At 37.5% G+C, this 24,812-nt stretch overlaps 1 protein-coding gene across 4 annotated transcripts in view; it reads left to right on the top strand.

Annotated features, from left to right (window-relative positions):
- Nucleotides 1-7,465: 7,465 nt before the first annotated feature.
- Nucleotides 7,466-24,812, top strand: part of LOC139947219 (centrosomal protein of 85 kDa-like) — a 34,625-nt gene continuing 17,278 nt past the window's right edge. The window contains exons 1-4 of one of the 4 annotated variants that reach the window (XM_071945092.1): nt 7,466-7,590; nt 7,776-7,818; nt 9,146-9,196; nt 10,401-10,517. In XM_071945092.1, coding sequence (XP_071801193.1) covers nt 9,193-9,196; nt 10,401-10,517 — 121 coding nt within the window. In that variant the 5' untranslated portion in view covers nt 7,466-7,590; nt 7,776-7,818; nt 9,146-9,192. Of the gene's footprint in view, nt 7,819-9,145; nt 9,197-10,400; nt 10,518-18,640; nt 18,823-24,812 lie in introns of those variants that run through there. The other 3 variants (XM_071945090.1, XM_071945093.1, XM_071945094.1) reach the window with 3 other exon arrangements.

Below are 24,812 nucleotides of genomic sequence, written 5' to 3' on the forward strand. Positions count from 1 at the left end.
GTGTATCTCAACATATGCTGAAAATAACAAACCTGTGAAAATGAACAATTCTACGACCTAAAATCTTTAAGAAACGATACATACAAGGGTGTAAGGGTGCCGTGGCCGAGTGGATAAGAACACCGAACTCAAGCTCTGATGATTCTGTTAAGTAGAGTGTGGGTTCGAATCCCGGTCGTGACACTTGTGTCCCTGAGCAAGACACTTATAATATCAACAGCTCTCCATTGCTTGTTACCAAGTAAGTTTTTATGCTAACAATTATTTTGAGTAATTACCAATAGCGTCCAGTGCCACTTAACTATAATTGCTTCTCTCCACCCAGGGGTAAATGGGTACCTGTGAGGGCAGAGATGGTTCTTGTGATTGATTTAGCCGAGTAGCGCATATTAATGTTGCACAGGCTGCATACTCCCCAGGGAGCTGAGATGGTTTAAGGAGTGATTTAATGCCCAGTGACCAGGGGTAATAATGTGAAGCGCTTTGGGACGCCCTCTGGCTGTGAAAAGCGCTATATAAAAACGGGTTATTATTATTATTATTATTACAAATAATTAGAGAGAAAACAACTGATTATAGTTTATGGCCACGTTTATGTTTCCTTACAACGACCCACATCCACTAAACTGTAACATTTACTACGCGCCTAAACAGTTCTTGTCAGCTCTACAACAATATGAACCTCTTTACAAAATAGAATTTTAAATGAAAACTGTTTTCAAATATTTACAACTATGATGACAGTTTCTAATACTGTTTCCACTGCAAAAGCCAGGGTGCTAAAGTTGCACCAAGGGTGTTATCACATAGATACAGAAGGAAAATCAAAATTAACATTAAAATGGTACTAAATAACACAAAATGCAGAATATTTTTTCAAAACGCATCATGCAATATACAATAATAGCATATCAAGGTTTGATATAGCAATAGCTCGAGTCCCACTCTAATCAAGTTGTCTTTGTTCATCCCCAAATAAATTAAAACTGAAAAGAAATTGTGTGTAACCGCTCCTTGCGATAAAAATACAGCACATCACTTGGTGTGTGGTGAAGTTTTGACCTCTTAAAGTCACCTATCAATATAATTTTTTTTTCTTTCAAACATAAGAGTATATGCTTACGAACAATAAAACATTTTTTTAGTAATTGTTTGTCACGATTTATATGTTTAAAAAATATATAAAGTTGTTTGGGGGGCTGACTCCGCCTACCCCTTTTGTGACGTCAATCGAGGCAGACTTTGCCTGCAATGCGTATAGTAAACACACGTGCAAAGTACATGTACGTCCAAGTCGTGAGTTGGTACATTTCAAAAAGTGTATTTCTGCATTCAGCAGCAATACACCTGGTCGGCATTTCCGAAAAAAAAAAAAAAAAATGTTTTGAAACGTACAAACTCACGACTTGGTCCGTACATGTACTTTGCAATTGTGTTTACTCTACGCATTACAGGCAAAGTCTGCCTCGATTGACGTCACGAACAGCGCCCTCTCGGGTCGGGGTCTACTCTTAAATTTGTAAATAACATAAGAACTGATTTTTTAAAACCTTAGTTAACTGTTTATTCACATTCCACTAATCAAAACACATATATTCATAGTATCAAAAGCTTTATTTTGGAAAAATACCACTTCCAGGTGACTTTAAGTATATTAATCTTGGTTTTACCCGTCCACACCCATAATTTTTTTACCACTGTATACTCAGTACTTTCCCGAGTCCTGTGAAAAAGGCTTCACTACCGAGTTGCCCGGTAGCTAGAGGCAGTTCGAATCATATGCTTTTTATTGGCAGCGAGTACCGCAACGATGTTTAATTTGCATCGGGGATAACGATTTTTTGTTTACCCATACACCGATGTGTGTTAGCACTGTATACTTAGTACTTTCCCGAGTCCTGTGAAAATAAGTGGTTAATTTAGGACTTCCCGTATTTTCATGTCGCATTTTTTGAAGGAGTACGACCAGCCCCTATTGTAGTACCATTGTATCCCGTGTCCATATCCACCCTGGTCACCCCCATAGTAATATTTACCGTTCAGATGTGCCTTGAAACAGTTATCGAACCACCAGGCGCCTTCGTATATCGATGCACAGTCACCGGGGCTGGAATCGTTGTCAAGATCCCCAGTTGAAAATGGAACCCCATTTTGTGGGATCATTGAATCCCCTTCTGTACTATCAGCGCTGTATAAGCCAACCGAAAGGGTGTACTTATTTCCCCATACAGCAAACTCACCGTACGTTGCCCAGTAAGTTTTCCCTTCCCAGTCTTCCAAATCCACTCTGAGTTGCCATTGGCCCGCTCCGGTGAGGTCACGCAGGATATCATTCCCCAACCAGAACTCATTTTGTAGATCACCAAACCCAGATTGGTAGTCGGCCCAGGAACGGTGAAAGTTACCAGAGCCGTCTTGTCTCCTCTGGATTACGATCCAGCCTCCTCCATCTGTCTTCATGTCACAGTAAACCTGCAACAATCTATCAGTCGGTGCATCAGGGTAAATGGTGTATACGCCATTGGTAAGATAGCCGGCTTTAGCAAACATCAGACATGTACTAAAGCTGGCATCAGTTGGAGTTGAGAGAGCAGGGGTCTCCAAATTCCCATCGTAGTAGACACTTCCTCGTAGACTAACAAAGTCAATGTTACTGTCAGCTCTATTTGCGTTATTCAATACGCAAATACGTTTATTTATGTGGTAATTGAAGGATGTACAATTGGAATTCATAGAGCAGTCTCGCCCACAGACTACATGAGAAGATACCGTCTTCCACTGAATTGCATTGTTGAGTAAAGCCCGGTTACTGGCTGGGTACAAGTCTGGTATGAACCATCTCTGTACACTCCCGCTGCATTGATGTAACAAGAAAGTCAGACAGAATGCTATCATGTCAACTTTCATCATGGTGTCTACGATGCCAGTCGAAAGGTGAAGTAAATGAACCATCGTTGAAGCTTCCAAGTGGGGTAAGCCTACCACCAGCCAGAACAACAAAGGGTAGAAATATTTCAGTTCGTAGATTCAACTTTTGACTGAGTAGTGCGCTATTACTGGACTCAAGCAATTTGACGGCGTCTAATGAAGCTATAGATAGCAAACTGTCCTCGAAGCGAAGCGAAGCGCAACCATGGGAAAAACAATTATGAGACAATTTACGCCTCTTCTAAAAACCTATAGCAACTAAATGGTAATGGAGCTATAGATAGCAAACTGTCCTCGAAGCGAAGCGAAGCGCAACCATGGGAAAAACGATTTTGAGACAATTTATGCCTCTTCTAAAAACCTATAGCAACTAAATGGTAACCGTTGGCAACTGGTAAACTCTTACTTAAGTGGTATTGATCATTTTTACGGCCGTCATGAAATATGCGCGATGTATAGCGCATGCTATTCATTGCCATAATTATTTTTTAAACAAATCAGTTTACACTTGAGGACATAGTTAATTTTAGCTAAATTTCATTTTAGCTCCAGTACAAGGTTGCACCAAAATTGAAACGAGTTTTATCCGCTTAAAGCCATTATACACTTTCGGTCAAAAAATTTAAAAAAAATCACAAATTTACAAATAACTTACAGGGTTTACAGAAGGTAATGGTAAAAGACTTCTCTTGAAATAGTATTCCATGAAATGCTTTACTTTTTGAGAAAACATTAAAACAATATCATTTCTCGTTAGCGAGAATTACGGATTTTCTTTTAAACACAATGTCATGACACGGCGAAACGCGCGAAAACAAGAGTGGGTTTTCCCGTTATTTTCTCCCGACTCTGATGACCGATTGAGCCTAAATTTTCACAGGTTTGTTATTTTATATATAAGTTGTGATACACGAAGTGTGGGACTTGGACAATACTGTTTACCGAAAGTGTCCAATGGCTTTAAAAGCACTGGAAACGTTTGGTACCAAGTCAAAGACCAGTATTCTCACTTGGTGTATCCCGTCATATGAATGAAATAACAAACTTGTAAAAACTTGGACAAAATTGGTCATCGAAGTTGCAAGAAAAAAATACCGAAAACACTCTTTTTGCCCCAAATAATGTATGCTTTCAGATGCAAAATAAAAGGCTTTATTTGATGTCTTTTATTATTTGATTATTTTATTATTTGAGTTAGAAATTACCTCTTTCTCAAAAACTTTTTTTCAGAGAGAGTCGTTTTCACAATGTTTTATACTATCAACAGCTCTCCATTGCTCGTTACCAAGTAAAGTTTTATGCTAATAATTATTTTGAGTTGTTACAAATAGTGTCCAGTGCCTTTAATGATTGATAACCTTGTCCACTTTACATCTTAATGTACAGTGCGACACTGTGTAACTCTCATATGTAAAAGAATGAAAAACAGCACCCTTTATACATTTCGAGTTGTCCTTCATAATTATGACTCTAAAAAAAGAGTGGTGTTATTTCACTCTTTTCGAGGGTTTCCACTTCAGGACAGAGTGAAAAATCACTCAAAAAAGATGCAAACTTCAATTTAAAAAAGTGGAAGACTCGGAATAGCGATCTCCCTCATGTGGCTCTTCAAAGAGTGCTTTTTCACTCCTTTGCATTTAGAGAGTATATGGATATTGACGCCAATATAAATTTACATATCTTCAACAACAATAACACCCCCCCCCCCTCTGTTTTTTGTTTAGGTATTTTTTTAGCAACGTGTTCCGGCAGCCAATAATTTGACCCGTGCGAAGGCTGGTGCTGTATTCGGAGGATATCTTAAACTCTGCAAGAAGTTCGTAATTATCATTCCTGGTGTGGTTGCACGGGCGCTGTTCACACAGGGTGCGTTCGTTTAGCTTCCCTGGGTCGACCCCGGTGTGTGGCAGTTTATTTTTCCAGGACGAACGTGGGTTATTATCTGCACACGTTCGTCGTGGGAAAAAAAACCGCCACACACCGGGGTCGACCCTGGGAAGCTAAACGAACGCACCCATTGGTAAACAATAGTCCTATATAGGGCTAAGGGTAAACATATACAAATATTGGGTTTATTATGACTGGGCGCTGGGTGGCAGCAGACTCTGTTTCGTGTAAACCAGAAATGTTCTCCGAAAAGTGCACGTGCTGAGAACTGCGTAAACATACTACAAGTTGTCGTTTCGGCTATCCCACATTTTGTGTCACTGTTTTCTACCGAGCTTAATAATAATTTTATTCAACAATGATCTTAAAAGCAGTGGACACTCAAAATAATTATAAGCATAAAACCTTACAATGTAACGAGTAATGGGGAGTGGTTGATAGTATAAAAACATTGTGAGAAACGGCTCCCTCTGAAGTAACGTATAGTTTTCGAGAGAGAAGTAATTTTCCACGAGTTTGATTTCGAGACCTCAGGTTTAGAATTTGAGGTCACGAAATCAAGCATCTGAGAGCACATAACTTCGTGTAACAAGGGTGTTTTCTTTCGTAATTGTATAAGTCAGGAGGAAAAAAAAATGACGAAAAGACATGCACATTTTCAGTAGCATGTCAACAACATGTCCTTCATTTTGGTTGTAAACAACCTGGGATCTGTTTGACTTTTTTTAACGCTTTCAGATACAGTTTTCTAAATTCCGCTTAATTTCAGAGGGAAATTATGTTATAGAAAACAAAGTCCTATATTTATTAGGGCAGATAATGACAATAATGGATTTGATTTTTGACATAATGGACTTGCACAAAAGAGCTAATTAGTACTGACAGTAGTGTCTTTCATAAACAGGATATTGACCAAGAATTATTGGGTCATACAGAATGTAGCCTCGCTGGTGAGGACCGTCGCGCAGTAGTGATGATCCATACCTCTCATAAAAATCAATCTCCACTGGGAACGACGTTTGAGAGAACTTGGCCGAGTATTCATCGAGCTGCTTAACGGCCGATTTTGTGATAACTGCTCACGAAACAGGTCAACTCGTACCCAAGTCAACTCGTACCCAAGTCAACTCGTACCCAAAATATTGTACCCAAGTCAACTCGTACCAAAGTCAACTCGTACCTAGGTCAACTCGTACCCAAGTCAACTCGTACCCAAGTCAACTCGTACCGTACAACGTACGTTGTATGCCGAAACGGAGAATTTCCGTGCGGCGTGATTTTGTAAGCGATAGGAAATAAAAATGATGTTCTACCATCATATGGAGCTCACTTTTATTAATAATAATCTCACGAATTTCGTTTTTAATAATGTTTGTTCATCTCATTTCTGCCTTTTTCCGCTAGGATATTCATTCAGATCCATTGTGGTTTCTTTTAAATTCCCGTGTTGAAGGGTCGCCGTGAAAGGCGTTGAGCAGACTATCAGATGCACACTAGTTCTTCGTATCAAGGAGGTATAAATATTTCGACCTCCATGTTCATATGAGACCAATTATTTTCAATGAAAAGATATACTATGTATAAAACGCAACCCTTCATGTTTACCTTGGTGTTTTTCCTGTTAAAGTGTTCCCAAAAGAAAATTTCATGGTAAGAATTCATTCAATTCATTCATTTGCGTTATGTTCTGATTATCGTTTTCCGATTCAAACAAGTACATTTTAACAAATATACTGTTCCACTTTTTCCAACCAAAACACTTTGCGTAAATTCTTATTATCTTTTTCCGAATAAAAAAACCCCAAAAATTCATTCTAACAAGCCTATATTAAAAAAAAAGTTCTCTGATTAATTTTCCCCACCGATAGGGCCTAAGTAAAAAAAAAACTGCAACATGAAAAAAAACAAGAAAACAAAATCATTGCAACAATGAATAGCTAAATGTGTGATTAACAATATAAATAAATAAATTAAACTACAATATTTATCAGGATGAGTAAACAAAAATTGTAAACATTTATTTGGGTGCGAGTTGACTTGGGTACGAGTTGACTCAGGTACGAGTTGACTCGGGTACAAGTTGACTTAGGTACGAGTTGACTTGGGTACGAGTTGACTTGGGTACGAGTTGACTTGGGTACGAGTTGACTAGGGTACGAGTTGACTTGGGTACGAGATGACCCGAATTCACTGCTCACAGTAAGCACACAAAAATGTGTTTACTATAAATCCTTAATTCTCGTAGTCGAGAATTGATAATTGTTTTAATAATTCCTTGACTCGTATACCGATGATGTGTTTTAATTAAATTTGCTAACTTGCCAATTCCAACAGAGGGCGCCCTTTTACAGGGACCAACCCTGACCAACACTGACTCGCTGACAAGTTCACCCAAATTTTGGCAACTTTATAAATATAAAACCCCCAAAATAATAATACTAGAAGATAGTTCCGATATTCGTAAAGTATTTGAGAAAGAAAGAAAATTAAAGTCATATTATTTTGTTATTGACAAGTTATTACTTTTGCCGGAGTAAATTGCTAATTAATTTATATTTTCGGTAGTGTAATTATTATCCCTTTAGCTTCCGTGATTGGTTAAAAACCTACAACGTCATCTGACGTTGTTGACAGTTACAATCGCCACCATTTTATAAAATGGCTGCGCCCATGAGCCAACTAAACAACAACGATTTTTGCGTCCTGTTTCAACCATTCTCCTTGATAAAGTGTATGGTCATGTGGAAATCCTCTTAAGCTTGGAAGGAAAAGACGGTCAGTGACTGGACGAATAATTAATAACCATCATTGAATTTGTTGTGAACTTCGTTTCACGGTCACGGTGGTGTAATTTTTGTAACGTGTCAGTTGTTGTTGTGAGCTTTATTTTTTGTTTTATATTAAATTATAATATAATGTCATGGAATTCTGTTGTAACTCCACTGTCGATGTCAGAGCAGGATCATCAGCAACAATCATCATGTCAACAAACCAATATTCCAGGTACAGTACTCGTTTTTTGCAGTAAAATTATCCTAAAATTAAAAGTACTTAGTATGGTCATGGAGCAATAAACTAGATAGTAGTGTAGTGTAGTCTGAGAGAAAAGGCATACGATTACGAGGAAAGATTGAGGGAACTTGGGGATAACTTTCCGTATGGCGCCACCACTTTTTCACTCATTTTTACAAAAAGGGATATGTCAATCAGGTAAATTAGATACTATATTATTTTATTTCGAATGAAAAAGTGGTGGCGCCATACGGAAACTTTTCCGAACTTGGGGTGCATTTTGGCGACTGTAACCAATAATTGTTTCTGACGTCGCAACTCGGTTATCGTTCAGTCTTAACAGCAGAACCAACGACCAACAACCGAAACAGTTTTTGGTTGGGGTCGCCAAAACGCACTCCTGTTTTTATTACGAATGCTGTTTTTTAGTATTTGTTTTCATTCAAGGGCACAATTAATAATAATATATTACTCTGTGCATTTATGTAAATATTATACCACCACAAAAAACACAAATCACAATAAATACCCACGATCATCACTTACTCCTAGAACTATGCCGTTTCGTTTCGCTATCGTCTCGTTTACGGGAGAAGATAGTGAAACGAAACCGCAAAGTTCTAGGAGTAATCATCACTATTTAGGAGTAATCATCATCTATAAATTATGTCACCCACCCTTCAACCAATAAGGACTGCTACTAATTTCCCTTTGTTCCAAGAACACTCGTTGAATGGAACCGCCTACCAGTATGTATAAGAGAAGCTCCTTCAATAGACTCATTCAAGACTATGCTAGATAAAAATCCAAATGACCACTTTCTGAAGGGGAGCTGACCTGAACTTTTGTCCACTTGCAACACCACACCTGCAACTTATAATGTATATCCTGTGAGGAGTTTGTTGCAGTATTCGACAGATACAGTTACAATTGAGAACATAATTTTGTCTGAAGGAACGTTCCGCTGAGAACTCGATCTGCACAGTTAGACTCTACTATTGGGGCGCTTTACTCTTCATACCAAATATTTTGACAACTGTAGGCCCAAGATCGATGGCAGATTTCAATGTTTGTTTTGAAACGCAGTAGGCCTACAGTGCCCCAGTTACTGGGTTCACCACAGTAGTGCAGTTAGTTGTGATAACGTAACCCTCCTCCCCACGGCGGGAGGAGGGTTACGTTATGCAACTTCTATTGTGCAGTATGCCTTGCGTGTTCCCGCAGTATGCTGGATAGTTGGATTGATACATGTACATTTGTACATCATTTTATTTCTTAGTCCTTGAATTTAATGTTTTCGACTTCGTATCAATTTCAGGGTACTCGGGTGTGAGGGAGCACAGTTCAGCACACAGCACTAAAACTATGAGTAAGTGATTCAAGGGATTTTACGTCTGCATCCAGCCACCATCCTTACCTGTCTAGAAGGGTTGAAAGATAAACAGAGAGGCACAGCAACTTTAACTCAAAATCATGAACAAAAACAAACTTGTTTGACAAACAGGGAGACATGTACTGTAGGGCTCAACATGCAATGTAGGGCCACATGTAGAAAGCTCAGTTGGTAGAGCACTGGCACATTAATCCGTAGGTCATTGGTTTGAGTCCCACTCTAGTCAATTTATTTTCCTTGTTCAGCCCCAAATCATTTAAAATTTAGTACACAGTCAGTTGTATCCCCTTGGTGATCGCCTGGCCGTTCCAGAGAAAGTTGAGGAGGGTCATAACTGTGGCCTATTGGAAATTTTATTTTAACTGAGCCCTGGATGTGGAATATTTAAAGCAATCGCACAACATCGGTAAACAGTATTGTCTTGAGGCCCACACTTTGTGTATCACAACTTACCTGTATAAAACTTACCTTGTATAAAACAACAAACCTGTGAAAATTTAGGCTCAATAGGTCATTGGAGTCAGGAGAAAATAACAAGAAAACCCACCCTTGTTTCCGCACGTTTCGCCGTGCCATGACATGTGTTTAAAATAAATCCGTTATTCTCGATATCAAGAATTTATAATTGTTTTAATGTTTTCTCTAAAAGTAAAGCATTTCACGGAATAATATTTCAAGGGAAGTCTTTCACCATTACCCTCTGTAAACCCTGTAAGTTATTTGTAAATCTGTGAACTTTTAATTTTTGTTCTGTTCAGAAAGTGCCCAATGGCTTTTAAAGACAATGGACACTATTGGTAATTGTTAAAGACTAGTCTTCACAGTTGGTGTATCTCAACATATGCATAAAATAACAAACCTGTGAAAATTTGAGCTCAATCGGTCGTCGAAGTTGCGAGATAATAACGAAAGAAAAAAAACACCCTTGTCACACGAAGTTGTGTGCTTTCTGATGCTTAAATTTCGAGACTTCAAATTCTTAACTTGAGGTCTCGAAATCATATTCGTTGAAAACTACGTCACTTCAGAGGGAGCTGTTTCTCACAATGTTTTATACTATCAACCTCTCCCCATTACTCGTAATCAAGAAAGGTTTTATGATGATAATTATTTTGAGTAATTACCAATAGTGTCCACTGCCTTAACAATTACTTGTAATAAAGTATATTTTTGTTTACAGAGGGAAGTAGCTTTGATGACTGGGCGACCCCAGCTCCCTTAGGGCCTCCCAAGACCAGAATCCACCACAAGAGGGCAGCAAAGGGTCATCCTTCCACCCTGACTGGCGTCACAGAAGGTAGGCCTACTGTTTACATTTATTGCTTTTATAACTTGTTTATATAAAAACCAAATATTATAATTATTATTACTGACCAAATACCATGTATAATGCAACGTTTGTGTCTGGTACCTTGGTTGTTTTTGCTTAGCAGGGCCAACATGTTCAGCTTAGCAGAACTGTGATATTGAACCCTATGGGCCATACGTGTTTTTGATCAAATTGTTGATAGTTGTTTGTTGTTTCAAGCATCTGAAAGCATACAACTTTTTGTGACAAGGGTGCTTTTTTCTTCCATTATTATCTCGCAACTACGAAGATCTATTGAGCTCAAAGTTTCACAGGTTTATTATTTTATTAATATGTTGAGATACACCAACTGTGAAGACTAGTCTTTAACAATTACCAATAGTGTCCACTGTCTTTAAAGATTGCATTTTGACTCTGAAATGCATAAACTTGAAAACAAATCATTTTGAAAAAAAATGTGGCAGATTTCTTAAATTTGGTTGGTACCACAGAAAGCATGGTGGTGCATTAAGCTTTTTTTGTGTTTTTTGTTGGAGACCACTGCAGGCTTGTACTCCTCTTTTTTGAAAAGGCAAGGGCACCAAGGCATTCTCTCCTTGGTTAAAAGTGCACCCTATGGGTAAATTGTAAATTTACTGGAGCTTTTTAAGGGCACCAAGGCAATGACCAGGGGGCATTGAGCAAATCGCCTTCATTCTCTGTGAAGTACAACTGTATCAGGCCTGCCATGCGACAACCTGTACACTGCCCAACAGGCATTATATAGTCTGCTACATCTACAGGGTTACTGGAAAATTAGTCACCTAATTTGATTTGCCTATCATAGGCGTGGCTCATTCTATAATGGACACAGGAAAACATCTAGCTTTCGCTGAAATTGTCAAATAGCAAGTTATGTAATCAGAGTTAAGGCAAGTTGTGCATTGTAATGTAGTCTAAATATGTCCACACCCATGATAAAATCTTTATGAACCCATTAGATGCATTTGTAATGAATAAGGATCAACAAGAATAATGATGGCGATAATAAATAGCATTTATAAGGCGCATTATGAGTCAAAAATTCCTCAATGCGCTAACAATAAAAACTAAAAGGCAAAAAACAAGACCAATTAAAATAATAACGGCTAAATACTATTAAACTGAAAAATAACCGACATAAAACATAAAGTTACAACAATGCAGACAAAAGTAGATACAATTTAAAACGTTAGATGTTGTAAAAGTAGAATACAATGATCTACACATGTCTCGAAATTGCATGGTTTTCCTTTTACCTCGTCGACTAACACGGTCGGCCATAAAATGCCTCCCATAAATGGCCGACCGCGTTATTTCGCAAAGCAAAAAAAAAAAACACGCAATTTCGAGGCAAACTTGTGTAGATCATTGTATTCTACTTTTAAAACATCTTTCTAACCATACAAACAGTTATAAACGCTTTTTATAGACCAATCCTCCAATCCAAGGCAACGTGTTCCTTTAAGTGAAGGAATTTACCCGCAGCCCTGTGACTGGACCCTTAAAAAAAGAGCTGAGAAACTACATGATGTTAGAATGATCGTGTAACAGCAAGTTAGCACGCGTCACGCATTTACGCTGGTCTTATTTGGACACCCTATTAATCTAGTAACTAGGCTTATCTCACACTTGTTGCCAAGCTTATAAGGCGTGCAAAGCTTATTCAAGGGAATGGGAAAAAAAAGGGAAATAAACAAAAACAATTCCTGATCAATAAAAAAAAGTGGATTTCCACTTAATTCAAAGCGGAGATCTCACCAGGCCTGTTTCTGGTGTGGATGGCTGTAGATTGCAACCCAGCACCTTGTAACCACATGAATGGGTCTTATTTTTAACAACTGCCCATATCTTGTTGACAAAAATAACGATCGCTTTGAGACGACTGTGATGAATTGCTGAAAACCTGAAGACTGTAAAGTACTGTGTAAGTTGTTGAGTTTTTTGTTAAGCCCCTGTCACACGAGAGCAATTTAGCAAGGATCCCTTGCCAAATTGCAGCTTGGTTGTAAAATTAAAAAAAAAGTACCTCTTTTGAAAGGGCGAAACAAATCTTCTGTCCAAAAGGGCAAAACAAATCTTCTGTCCAAGTTCTCTTGCCAAATATTGTTCAAACAATGCTACATTTTTCAAGCATGCTGAAATCATGGAGGTTAAGCAAGGAACCCGGTTAAATTGTTGTCATGTGAACAACACTTACTAGTAAGTGTATAAACTGACTGCCCAAGCTAGCCCTTGCAATATTCAAGCCTGAATCTAATGATTCAACCATACAAAAGGTTCCTTGGGAGATAGGTTGGAAACTTTGAACAGACAAGCCAGATGGTTACTGATTAGATTACCAGGCTTAGACATCCAGAGGTCAGGTCAACTAGGTCTTAACATCTTCAAGATGTTCATCCTGTGTAGTTCCTTGATTTAAAGGCACTGGACACTATTGGTAATTAAATAATTGTTCGCATAAAAACTTACTTGGTAACACTGCAATGGAGAGCTGTTGATAGTATAAAACATTGTGAGAAACGGCTCCCTCTGAAGTAAGGTAGTCTTTGAGAAAAAAAGTAATTTCTCCGTAAAATATTTGAATTGATTTCGAGACCTCACACGTGAGGTCTCGAAATCAAGCTTCTGAAAGCACACACAATCGTATGACAAGGGTGTTTTTCTTCCATTTCACTGGTTTGTTATTTTGTGCATAGTTATGTTGAGATACACCAAGTGAGAAGACTGGTCTTTGATGACAATTACCAAAGGTGCCCAGTGTCTTTAAGGCTCAGATGGCCAAGTGATCCATGACACTACTATTGAACTATTGGGGTCAGGTCTGGTTGAAGTTTGTATGTATGTAAGATTCCTTATGGGTGTTTTGGGGTGACAGACTAGTGATGATCTGTGCCTGGCTTATTTATTTGTTTTAAGAATATTTCATTATAGCGCTGTACACCTTTGGTTATCGTCATATAGACCACTCTCACTTGGTGTATCCCAACATGCATAAAATATAAACCTGTGAAAATTTTTGCTCAATGGGAGACTTTGGAACGCTTGGTGGCAGCAGACTTACCAGGTAAATTTCCATTGTTGACATAGTTCTGAGCATGCGCATATGCCTGAGAACAATGGATTATACCTGGTAAGTCTGCTGCCACCAAGCGTCCCAAAAGTCTCCCATTGGTCATAGAAGTTGCAAAAGAATAATGAAAGAAAAAACACCCTTATTGCACAAATTTGTGTGTTTTCAGATGCCAACATTTGGTCATTAATTTACTGGCCCGATGCTGAATTCACTGGCATCAGGCCAGCAGTCCAGTGTACAATTTTAGCCTTGTATTTCCTTTTCAAAAAAACAACTAAATAATTGTTGTATAATTGGTTTGCGGTAACACCATGTGTAACTACTTGCCAGGTAGAGTTTGTTCTTAGAGAATTGTCTTGCTTTATTCTACAACCACGGAGTAGATTGTTCGGGCGTTCGGGAGACTTCTCATTCCTGAAAAGAACTACCTGCTTATTAACTATTACCAGGGCGGATGGTATAGAAATAGGCTGGGACTACATGTACTACTTTAGCTTATAGGATCATGATTAACTGTACTGCCGCGGAGTCAGTTCTTAAAATTAGTCTCAACTTTTCGACTAGCTTGCTCTAGTCATCGTCAGGAATTTTTCTTACATGTACCATGAGGGCAGTCTTTATACTTTCTGTACACAAAAAGTATTTGTTTTGATCTATGAGAAGAGAAAGAAATAGGAACAGACATTTTTTATTGTGCATTTTGCATTCATCATTGATGGGTGTTGAGTACAAAAGATCAGTTGTTGTGTTTATAAAGTCACTGTCATCTTTTGTCAAGGTTAAAAGTACAAATTGCGGACCATGGTGAAACATTGAAAGAATAAGCTTGTGGTTTTTTTTGTGTTTTTTCAACCTACCAAGGAACAGTCCATTCACCATGAGTGTTGAAGCACATGTTTGATTGACTGTTGTGAAAGCTCATGTTTTTATAAATAGTTCAAACTGTATTTATTTTACAAAATACTAACCATCCAGCTCTCCCTGTCTATTGAGATGAATGCAATAGAAAAGTAAATTAGTGATCAATAAGTTGTGGCAACAAGTTTTGACGCCAAACCAACAAGCTTGAATTTATTTTAAAGAACGTTTCCAGTCTGAAACAGTGCATGGCGTTTGACTCGGTGTGTAAGATGCAGTATTGTGGTTGTAAGTTCACATCATTTATTTCTTCTATAGACTAAACAATAGTTTAGGAATAGTGATTTTGTCTCTCTAGTTTTTTTTTTGCTGCTAAATCATCAAATGATGAACCAAAGGATGGGATGTGTTTTCATGGCTTAAAGGGCTATACTTTTTCCTAACAAAAAACACAATGTCCACAGATTTACATTAAACTTGCACAGTTTGAAGATTATGATAGTAGAAAGCTTTCCTTGAAATTTTACTAACTGAGGTGCTGTAGTTTTTACGAAATGAGTAAAACAAATAATTTACATTTCAGTTTTAGAATGTAAAAACGTATTAACCAGTTATGGTTTTGGTATAATATCATAACTGGTTAATGGGATCTTACTTGCTAAAACAATTTTCGTCTCATGAGACGAAAATTATTTTGTGACTTATTTTACTCATTTTTCAAAAACTACACAACCTTAGTTAGTAATAATTGAAGGGAAGCTTTCCACTATCATTATCTTCAAACCCTGTAAGTTAAATGTAAATCTGTGGACATTTTGAAAAAATACCGGAATCCTTTAAAAGTGTAAAGTAACCAACCAAGCTACATGTAGTAAAATGGTAAAATGAAGTTTTGATTACACACTCAACAATAGATCTTTAAAGACACTGGACACTGTTTGTAGTTGTCAAAGACCAGTTATTTCACTTGGTGTATCTCATCATGCCAAAAATAACAAACCTGTGAAAATTTGAGCTCAATTGGTCGTCGAAGTTGCAAGATAATAATGGGAAAAAAAACACCCTTGTCACTTGAAGTTGTGTGCTTTCAGGTGCTTGATTTTGAGACCTCAAAATCTTATTCAGAGGTCTCAAAATCAAATTCAAATATTTTAGTGGAAAATTACTTCTTTCTCGAAAAGTATGTACGTTACTTCAGAGGGAGCCAGTTCTCACAATGTTTTATACTGTCAACAGCTCTCTATTATTCGTTACCAAGTAAGGTTTTATGCTAATAAATATTTTGAGTAATTACCAATAGTGTCCACTGCCTTAAAAAAAAGCCGGGGCACTTTTTTGCATTGATGTGTATAAGGAATTAGTAGAGAGTACCAAGGATAAACCAAGCACTAAGGCAACAGGGGTCGATTTCACAAAGGGTTGGGACCAGTCCTAACTTAGCACTAGTCCTAGGAGATATACAAATAGCATGGGTAGTCCTAAGTTAGGACGAGTAACTGGTCCTAACTTGAGATAAGACTAGTCCTAACTCTTTGTGAAATCCACCCCAGATGGCACAACTACTTGAAAGTATTATTAAATGATTGTTGACTCATCATGTATTAAAGGGGTACAGTGTTTTTTGTAGGACACCAAAACACAATGTCCACAGATTTATATAAACTTACACAGTTTGAAGATATTATGATGGTAGAAAGATTACCTTGAAATATAAGCACTTAACTTCGTGCGACAACTAGGGTGTTTTTTCTTCCATTATTATCTCGAAACTTTGACAACCAAACAATTGAGCTCAAATTTTCACAGGTTTGTTATTTTGTGGGTATGTTGAGATAGGTGAAAGGGGGAAACTGACTGAGTAAACAATTTGGGGTTGTACAACCCCAAATTAAAATATTCTGAGAGATTTGGTATCATTATTTATTTTTCAATACTGCAACTTGATAAAACCAGCCAGTTTGCTTGCCCTGTTCTGTTGACTTTTTACAACACCCTCATTATAAACTCATTACACCCAGTGCTAAATCCACCTGACTGTGCAAACAACAGTGGTTACAATTTCTTGGTTGTGTTTACTCTGTGAATGGTCGAACAAACAAACGATATCCACAGTGTACTGGATTCTTGGCTGTCTGAGCTTGTTTGAGTGGCATGACAGAGACCTCTGTTTCTCTGTTTCACCTACCTTTATGGTTTCACTTAAAGGCAGTGAACATTATTGGTAATAACACTCGAAATAATTATTAGCATAAAACCTTACTTGGTTAAGAGTATGGAGAGCTGTTGATAGTAAAAAAAAAAAAACGTTTTGAGAAACGACTCCCTCTGAAAATACATAGTTTTCGAGAAAGAAGTAATTTTCCACTAAAATATTTTATTTCGAGACCTCAAAGCGAAATTAAGCATCTGAAAGCACACAACTTCGTGTGATAAGGGTGTTTTTCTTGTATTATTATCACGCAACTTCGACGACCAACTGGGCTCAAATTTTCACAGGTTTGTTATTTTGTGCATATGTTGAGATACACCAAGTGAGAAGATTGTGTTTGACAATTACCAAACGTGTTCAGTGTCTTTAATATTTTTTATCTCAGTAAATAGACCAATCAAAAGTACCTACAAAAGATTGGCTTCTGACTGGCACCCCGAACAAAGCTAAATATAGAGACTGCCAACATGATAGAGTGCCGGCACGTTAATCCACCACTCAGATTAATTTTTATTTGCTCAACCCCAAATTATTAGAATATTACCCAGTCAGTTTACAGGGCTAGCGCAGAAATTCTGCGCTTGCTGTGCACGCTCGGAATAGTGATTTTAAGCGTAGAATTCGGCGGTTAGCATGCAGAGCCATGAAATGTGGCTCAGATCTGTCTGAATATAGTGGGAAACTCTAGAAGACCTGTTCCTCAAACGTTTTAGCTGATTTCACAAAATGATAAGATTAATCCTATCTCGAGTTTGGACGAGTACTTAGGATGGGTTCAATGCGTCCTAACATCTATGGATACGGAACTTCACTCATCCTGCTAAGACTAATCCTATTCCTAAGTTGCATGATTGTAGAAAGATTTAGGTGAAATCGATGGCTGCAGCCTTGTACAGTTTACACTTCTATCCCAAATCAAACCAGAAGATCTGCATAAATTTGTACTTTGTGTCAAACATATACATGTAGCCATGCAGACCATGCCTGAGAACGATTTCGTCCAGCAATTTTGCATAGCAAAACATTTAGACTGTGCACTTATTTGAATGCCAATAGTATTAAGTAGCAACTGATACATTTTGTGTAGAATTTTGCTCTGCTATACAAGGGAAATCATTCACTGCATGCAGACCACTATAGACCAATCTGACGCGCACCGCGCGTGCAAGTGTTGAGCACCGCGCGCCATTTGCTTTGGTGTCTTCAGTGCCTAGACTATCCACAAAGACACAGTCAGTTGTTAATCTTTGCAAGAAAGGGCGCTACCAATTTTGTTTCATCGGATTGGTCTCTACTCAACCTAGACTGGGCCCTTGTTCACAGGTGCCTGCTGGAAAGACAGGTCCCTGAGTGTCAGATCCAGTGATTCTATTGGATTCAATCATCGTTTGATAAACGTGCAGTGACATAGATGCCCAAATAGTCACTGCTGTCACGTCTGCAATAGAAGTTGACAGCGTAACTCTATGTGAAATGACCGAGATCAAACTAAACGCCGGTTTTGAGGCCTGTCTCTGGCGTTATTCGCGAGCCTCAAAGTGTGACGTCAGATGTTCAGGCTAATGGGCTATACTCAACCCAGTTTTTTTATTGTAAATTTTCTCCCACTGTTATTGCTTTTAGATCTGTACCACTGTTGGATCAATAATAATCTGGTTCAATCAAATCATGATTAATTGTATCTAGCTTATGATTAAGTGGCTGTGCACTATGGCAGTGGGTGTATGCCATATGATGCACATGTACAATACTACACGCAATGGTTTGTCATACACTGTACACTTGTACCAGCAAATCGTACAAATATTTATGACTGGCCCGTAGCAATTGATGGACACTGTAGGGCACGCCCGTACCATTGCTCATCCAATACACATCATCACAGCAGATAAACTGTCAAACATTATCGTTGGATTTATAAGAAGAAGTGATGGAAGAGCGATGGCTGGTTGCAGGTAAAATGTGTTGGTGAATACGCTCTTTTTTGGGGGGAATGAGTTTCTTTGGCCAGTGAAGCACCGATGTCGGTGGGACCCAGGTAGCTTTTTCTACACACAGTCAAAACAGAAATCAATTCAAACTAACTTGATCTTTGGATTTATCCCAGCAAAGTTACAGAGGAGCGATGTTTGGTAGGTAATATATTTGAGTAATTTACTTTTTTTAGTTCTGTAATGAACTTTTGCAGCCAATTAAAGACACTATTGGTAATTACTCAAAATAATTATTAGCATAAAACCTAACTTGGTGACGAGTAACGGGGAGAGGTTGACAGTTTAAAACATTGTGAGAAACAGCTCCCTCTGAAGTGACATAGTTGTCGAGAAAGAAGTAATTTTCCACGAATTTGATTTCAAGACCTCAGATTTAGAATTTTAGGTCTCGAAATCAACCATCTAAAAGCACACAACTTCTTGTAACAAGGGTGTTTTTTTCTTTCATTATTATCTCGCAACTTCGTTGACCAATTGAGCTCAAATGTTCACAGGTTTGTTATTTTATGCATATGTTGAGGAACACCAGTGAGAAGACTGGTCTTTGATAATTACCAATAGTGGCAAGTGTCTTTAAAGCAATTGCACAACATCGGTAAACAGTATTGTCCAAATGCCCACACTTCGTGTATCACAACTTATATAAAAATATTAAACCTGTGAAAATTTAGGTTCAATCGGTCATCGGAGTCGGGAGAAAATAATGGGAAAACCCACCCTTGTTTCCGCATGTTTCGCCGTGTCATGACATGTGTTTAAAATAAATCTGTTATTCTCGCTATTGAGAATTGATAATTGTTTTAATGTTTTCACAAAAAGTAAATCATTTCATGGAATGATATTTCAAGGGAAGTCTTTCACCATTACCTTCTGTAAACCCTGTAAGTTATTTGTAAATCTGTGAACTTTTAATTTTTGTTCTGTTCAGAAAGTGTCCAATGGCTTTAAATTTAGCTTGTGCATGGGGGCGAACCCCTGAGTGCAGGTTGGTTGCTTACATCACAGTCAAGCAGACCTGTACATGTGCTACATGTATACTCCTGGGTAATGAGTAGCAATTAGTTCAAGTGTCTTGCCCAAGGACGTCTATTTGTCATGACCGGAATTTGAATCCACACGGAATTTGAATCCATACTCTGATGACTCAGCTTTCAGAACTTAAGCCTGTTGCACTACACGGGCTTCGGACAATGTAATGTACAATTAGTCTAACATGTACTTGACTGTGTTGTGCTCCACCCTACATTATGTGGATGACAGTGTGTGTGTGTCTGTGTGTTTGACCACACCCATACCCTTCCTCATCTAATGCATACAGTCACAAAATAAACATGATCAGAATGCTCAACTAGCATATTTGATCCAATTCACCTGACGCCATCATCAGAATAACCGGGAAGCTAATTGAACCAACTGATATACTTGGGGAAAGCCCCCCCCCCCGCCCTAATGGCTGGGCAAGAAGATTTTGTTTTCAGATGTTTATTGCCCTAGTTCATTGTGGTTCAATTGTGCAAGGTCAAAGGAAGTCTATATCTTCGTACTAACATCCACTTCATTTCCTTTTGCTGCTAAATTAAAAGATTAATTAATCATCCATTGTCTTTTTCTAGATCATGTTTGGACTTGCTTTGTCACTTTGTCGTACAAGTATGACAGGGGCTGTTTCTGATGGGTTTAAATAAATCCAGAGGTGCAGCCAGTTGTTTTGATATCGGTTGTTTTTATAATCGCATGGTCAGATTTTAAAAAAAGAAAAAAACAATATTCATGTTGTTATTACTGTTTGTTGTTTATCGCAACCACATGGCTTTTGTACTTGTAGCCTAAGGCTAAATTGAGATGCATAGAGGACATTGAGATAAAAATAGAAAATTTACAGATTAACCGGCTTATTACTGCACAGAAAAAATGGTTTAAAGCAATCGCACAACATCGGTAAACAGTATTGTCTAAAGGCTTACACTTCGTGTATCACAACTTATATAAAATAACAAACCTGTGAAAATTTAGGCTTATCAATCGGTCATCAGACTCGGGAGAAAAATAACGGGAAAACCCACCATTGTTTCCGCACGGTTCGCTGTGTCATGACGTGTGTTTTTAAAATAAATCCGTTGTTCTTAATATCGAGAATTGATAATTGTTTTAATGTTTTCTCAAAAAGTAAAGCATTTCATGGAATAATATATCAAGGGAAGTTCAGAAAGTGTCCAATGGCTTTTAAAAAAACATAGTTTTGGTAGAAAAATACAAAAATTTAGGAAGCAGCATTGTCTGCATATAAAATACAGACAAAAAAGGGAATCAGACTGTATTTAGAACAGTTGATCTTACACTTTAGTTTTAAAAATAGTTTGTCGGCACTTTCTCTTCTACCCAGGTTTATGGATGGTATGAAAGTCGTTTTTTCAAAACGTTTTTTCAATTACTAATTTTATGTTGATTGTCGTGTTGTATAGTACTTGATGATGGCTGTGATGCATTGTTGTGGCATATGATATCCTGATCCACTCTATCAAATGACTATTAATCATCAGCGACGTTGTTTTTAAAGTACATCTTCGGTTTACGGTGCCGATGAATGAAATGCGATAGTTGTGCTGAAATAATGCAAGCTATAAATTCTGAAGGTTGAAAAGGATGTATTTTAATAGCCTTGTCGCCGGCGCCTTTGGCCTGATTTTGTTTTGTTGTAAGGACTCAAACCATATTGCTGCATACTATAGGTTAGCCAGGTGCTTTTCCTTTTTAACAATTTTGTTGGTCTAGTATGTAAAAATGTTGTTTTTTACTGAGGCCTGATGGAAAACAGTGCTGGGCGCTGATCAGAGTTTATTTACCCTCAGAGTTTACCCTGCCTTTGACATATCACCAAGCTAATCCACATCAACAGTACTTTAAGACACTGGACACTATTGGTAATTGTCAAAGACCAGTCTTCTCACTTGTTGTATCTCAACATATGCACAAAATAACAAACCTGTGAAAGTTTGGGCTCAATTGGTCATCAAAGTTGCGAGATAATAACGAAAGAAAGAACACCCTTGTCACACAACGTTGTGTCCTTTCAGATGCTTGGTTTGGAATTCTTAAATAAGCAGCATGCAGCATCAGAGTCCAGCTTTCTCCAGAAGACGATCAGAGCGTACTGATCAAGTTGAAACCAATGGTTCTTTTCAGAACCACCCCAACTCATTTAGAGATAGTCATTACATGGTGTTACATCAAACCTTTCCATATCGTATTTCCACCATGCAATGTTTCAAATCCTACTCATTAAAGTTGACGTAAATAAACAAAGTAAAATAAATAAAAATATAGGATAATTCACAACCTTCTACCAGTGGAGCTAATAAGGGGCGCAGCACAGCAGATTGAATGCGACTTCCAACTAAATAAACCTGTCTAGCGTATTAGTAAAAGATACGTCTCGATTCTCCATCACACAATGCTCAAGGGAAATGTAAGTAGGATACATTACTCCTGTGTTTGTCTCTTAAATAACAAACATGTCTTGATTTCTCCATAAACTCTGGATTTAAAGGCAATGAACACCTTAAAGGAACACGTTGCCTTGGATCGGTCGAGTTGGTCTTTGAAAAGCGTTTGTAACCATTTGGTATAAAATGCATATGATTAGAAAGATGTTGTTAAAGTAGAATACAATGATCCACACAAACATGCCTCGAAATTGCACGGTTTTCCTTTTACCTCGTCGACCAACACGGTCGGCCATTTATGGGAGTCAAATTTTTGACTCCCATAAATAGCCGACCGTGTTAGTTCGCAAAGTAAAAGGAAAACCACGCAATTTCGAGGCAAATTTGTGTGGATCATTGTATTCTACTTTTAAAAGATCTTTCTATCCATATGCATTTTATAACAAACGGTTACAAACGCTTTTTATAGACCAACTCGTCCGATCCAAGGCAACGTGTTCCTTTAAGAACTGTAATTGTATACGGTCTATCCCAGACCTGATACTTCATGGAGGCAACAAAGGCGATTGCCTCCATGCCCCCGGTCATTGCCTTGGTGCCCTTGAAATGTTTCAGTAGAAATTTAAGATTTCCTCATAGGGTGCCCTTTATACCAAGGAGAAAAAGCCTTGGTGCACTTACCCTTTCAAAAACGAAGCATACAGGCCTGCTATCCCAACATATGAATACAATAACAATTCTATGAAAATGTTGGCTCAAGTGGTTTATGAAGTTGCAAGAGAATAGTGAAAGAAAAAACATCCCTATTGCGCAAGTTTGTGTGTTTTCGAATGCCTTATAAAAGGCTTTATGCCTGAAGTCTTTTAATATTTGAGTGAAAAAAATAACGTTTTCTCAAAAACTATGTTACTTCAGAGGGAGCTGTTTCTCACAATGTTTTATACTGTCAACAGCTCTCAATTGCTCGTTAAGTTACCAAGTGAGTTTCTGCTAACAATTGTGTGTTGTGTAATGCTTGTAGAACCCAGTGCACTTATTGAAAAGAGAAGGGGTTCGCCCCGGTGTTCCTGGCTGTGGCTGCTGTATGTGCCGTAGCACCTTGTAAACCCTTTGGTCCTAAATAATTGAGTCTCAGAATTCGTCACTGCAATAACCTATCTTTCTGAAAGTTTGTATTTATACTCAGCGCCTTGAGTACCTTGTTTGGTAGATACGTGCGCTGTATAAGACTTTGATATTATTATTATTATTATTATTATTATTATTATTATTATTATTATTGTTATTGTTATTGTTATTGTTATTGTTATTGTTATTGTTATTGTTATTGTTATTGTTATTGTTATTGTTATTGTTATTGTTATTGTTATTGTTATTGTTATTGTTATTGTTATTGTTATTGTTATTGTTATTGTTATTGTTATTGTTATTGTTATTGTTATTGTTATTGTTATTGTTATTGTTATTGTTATTGTTATTGTTATTGTTATTGTTATTGTTATTGTTATTGTTATTGTTATTGTTATTGTTATTGTTATTGTTATTGTTATTGTTATTGTTATTGTTATTGTTATTGTTATTGTTATTGTTATTGTTATTGTTATTGTTATTGTTATTGTTATTGTTATTGTTATTGTTATTGTTATTGTTATTGTTATTGTTATTGTTATTGTTATTGTTATTGTTATTGTTATTGTTATTGTTATTGTTATTGTTATTGTTATTGTTATTGTTATTGTTATTGTTATTGTTATTGTTATTGTTATTGTTATTGTTATTTTGAGTAATTACCAAAAGTGTCCAGTGCCTTTAAAAAGTGAGCCATCGTTGTCGCCAGTCATACCTAAACAAACACACAAGGAATTCAATATACACACAGTGACATGAAAACTGATTGTAATAAAATACAGTAACTCTATCAACTGTGGAGGAAGTTTCATGTTTCACTTTCTCTGGATAAGGGTGTTCACTGCAATGTACATGTATGTCCATGGAGATAACGTACATGTAGGCTACGATTAGGCCAAATAAAAACATGTTTAGCGTCCCCCGGCTACTTCTTTTTTAGAGGCCGCTTCTTCTTTTTTTTGGGGGGGTGGGGGTTATGACATATTATTTTTTTTATTTTTTTTTTTTTTTTATGACAATTAAAAAAAAATATATTTCAACAAGCTCCTCAAATTTGTGAAAAAGCCCAGTTTTAGCTGTTAGTCTAAAAAAAAATGTGTCGGCGGGCACTAAAGAACAAAAGCCCCCTCCTTTCTATTTTCAGAAAGGGAGGACGCTAAACATGTTTATTTTTTATTTGGCCTTGTGTGTTCCTACATAAAAGTACAAGCTTGCGACCTGTCAACCAACGTTACAATTTCAAGAGTGGGACATGTGGGGAAAAATTTGCGTCTCAAAGAAGTGACTATTATTAGAAGATTGCGTTTATGAAAGTGTGTTTTGAGTTTCTCAGATCTGCACACTAACCTTTTCAAACCGTAATGATAAACGAGTTATCAACGCTGTGAAAGAATTTTTTAAGAAGCCTGAAGAGTGAGCTAGTCTTTGGAAAATTACTTTTACAGGTTTTCAGGTTTTCCAGGTTTTCAACAACGACGAGTGACAATTTTTAGTGGATGGAAATTACACTTGGTGCTGCCTGGAAAGTTGGTCCATGTTTGCAGTCCAACTTAACCT

This window comes from Asterias amurensis, chromosome 14 (assembly GCF_032118995.1).
Source record: "Asterias amurensis chromosome 14, ASM3211899v1".
NCBI classification, from domain to species: domain Eukaryota; kingdom Metazoa; phylum Echinodermata; class Asteroidea; order Forcipulatida; family Asteriidae; genus Asterias; species Asterias amurensis.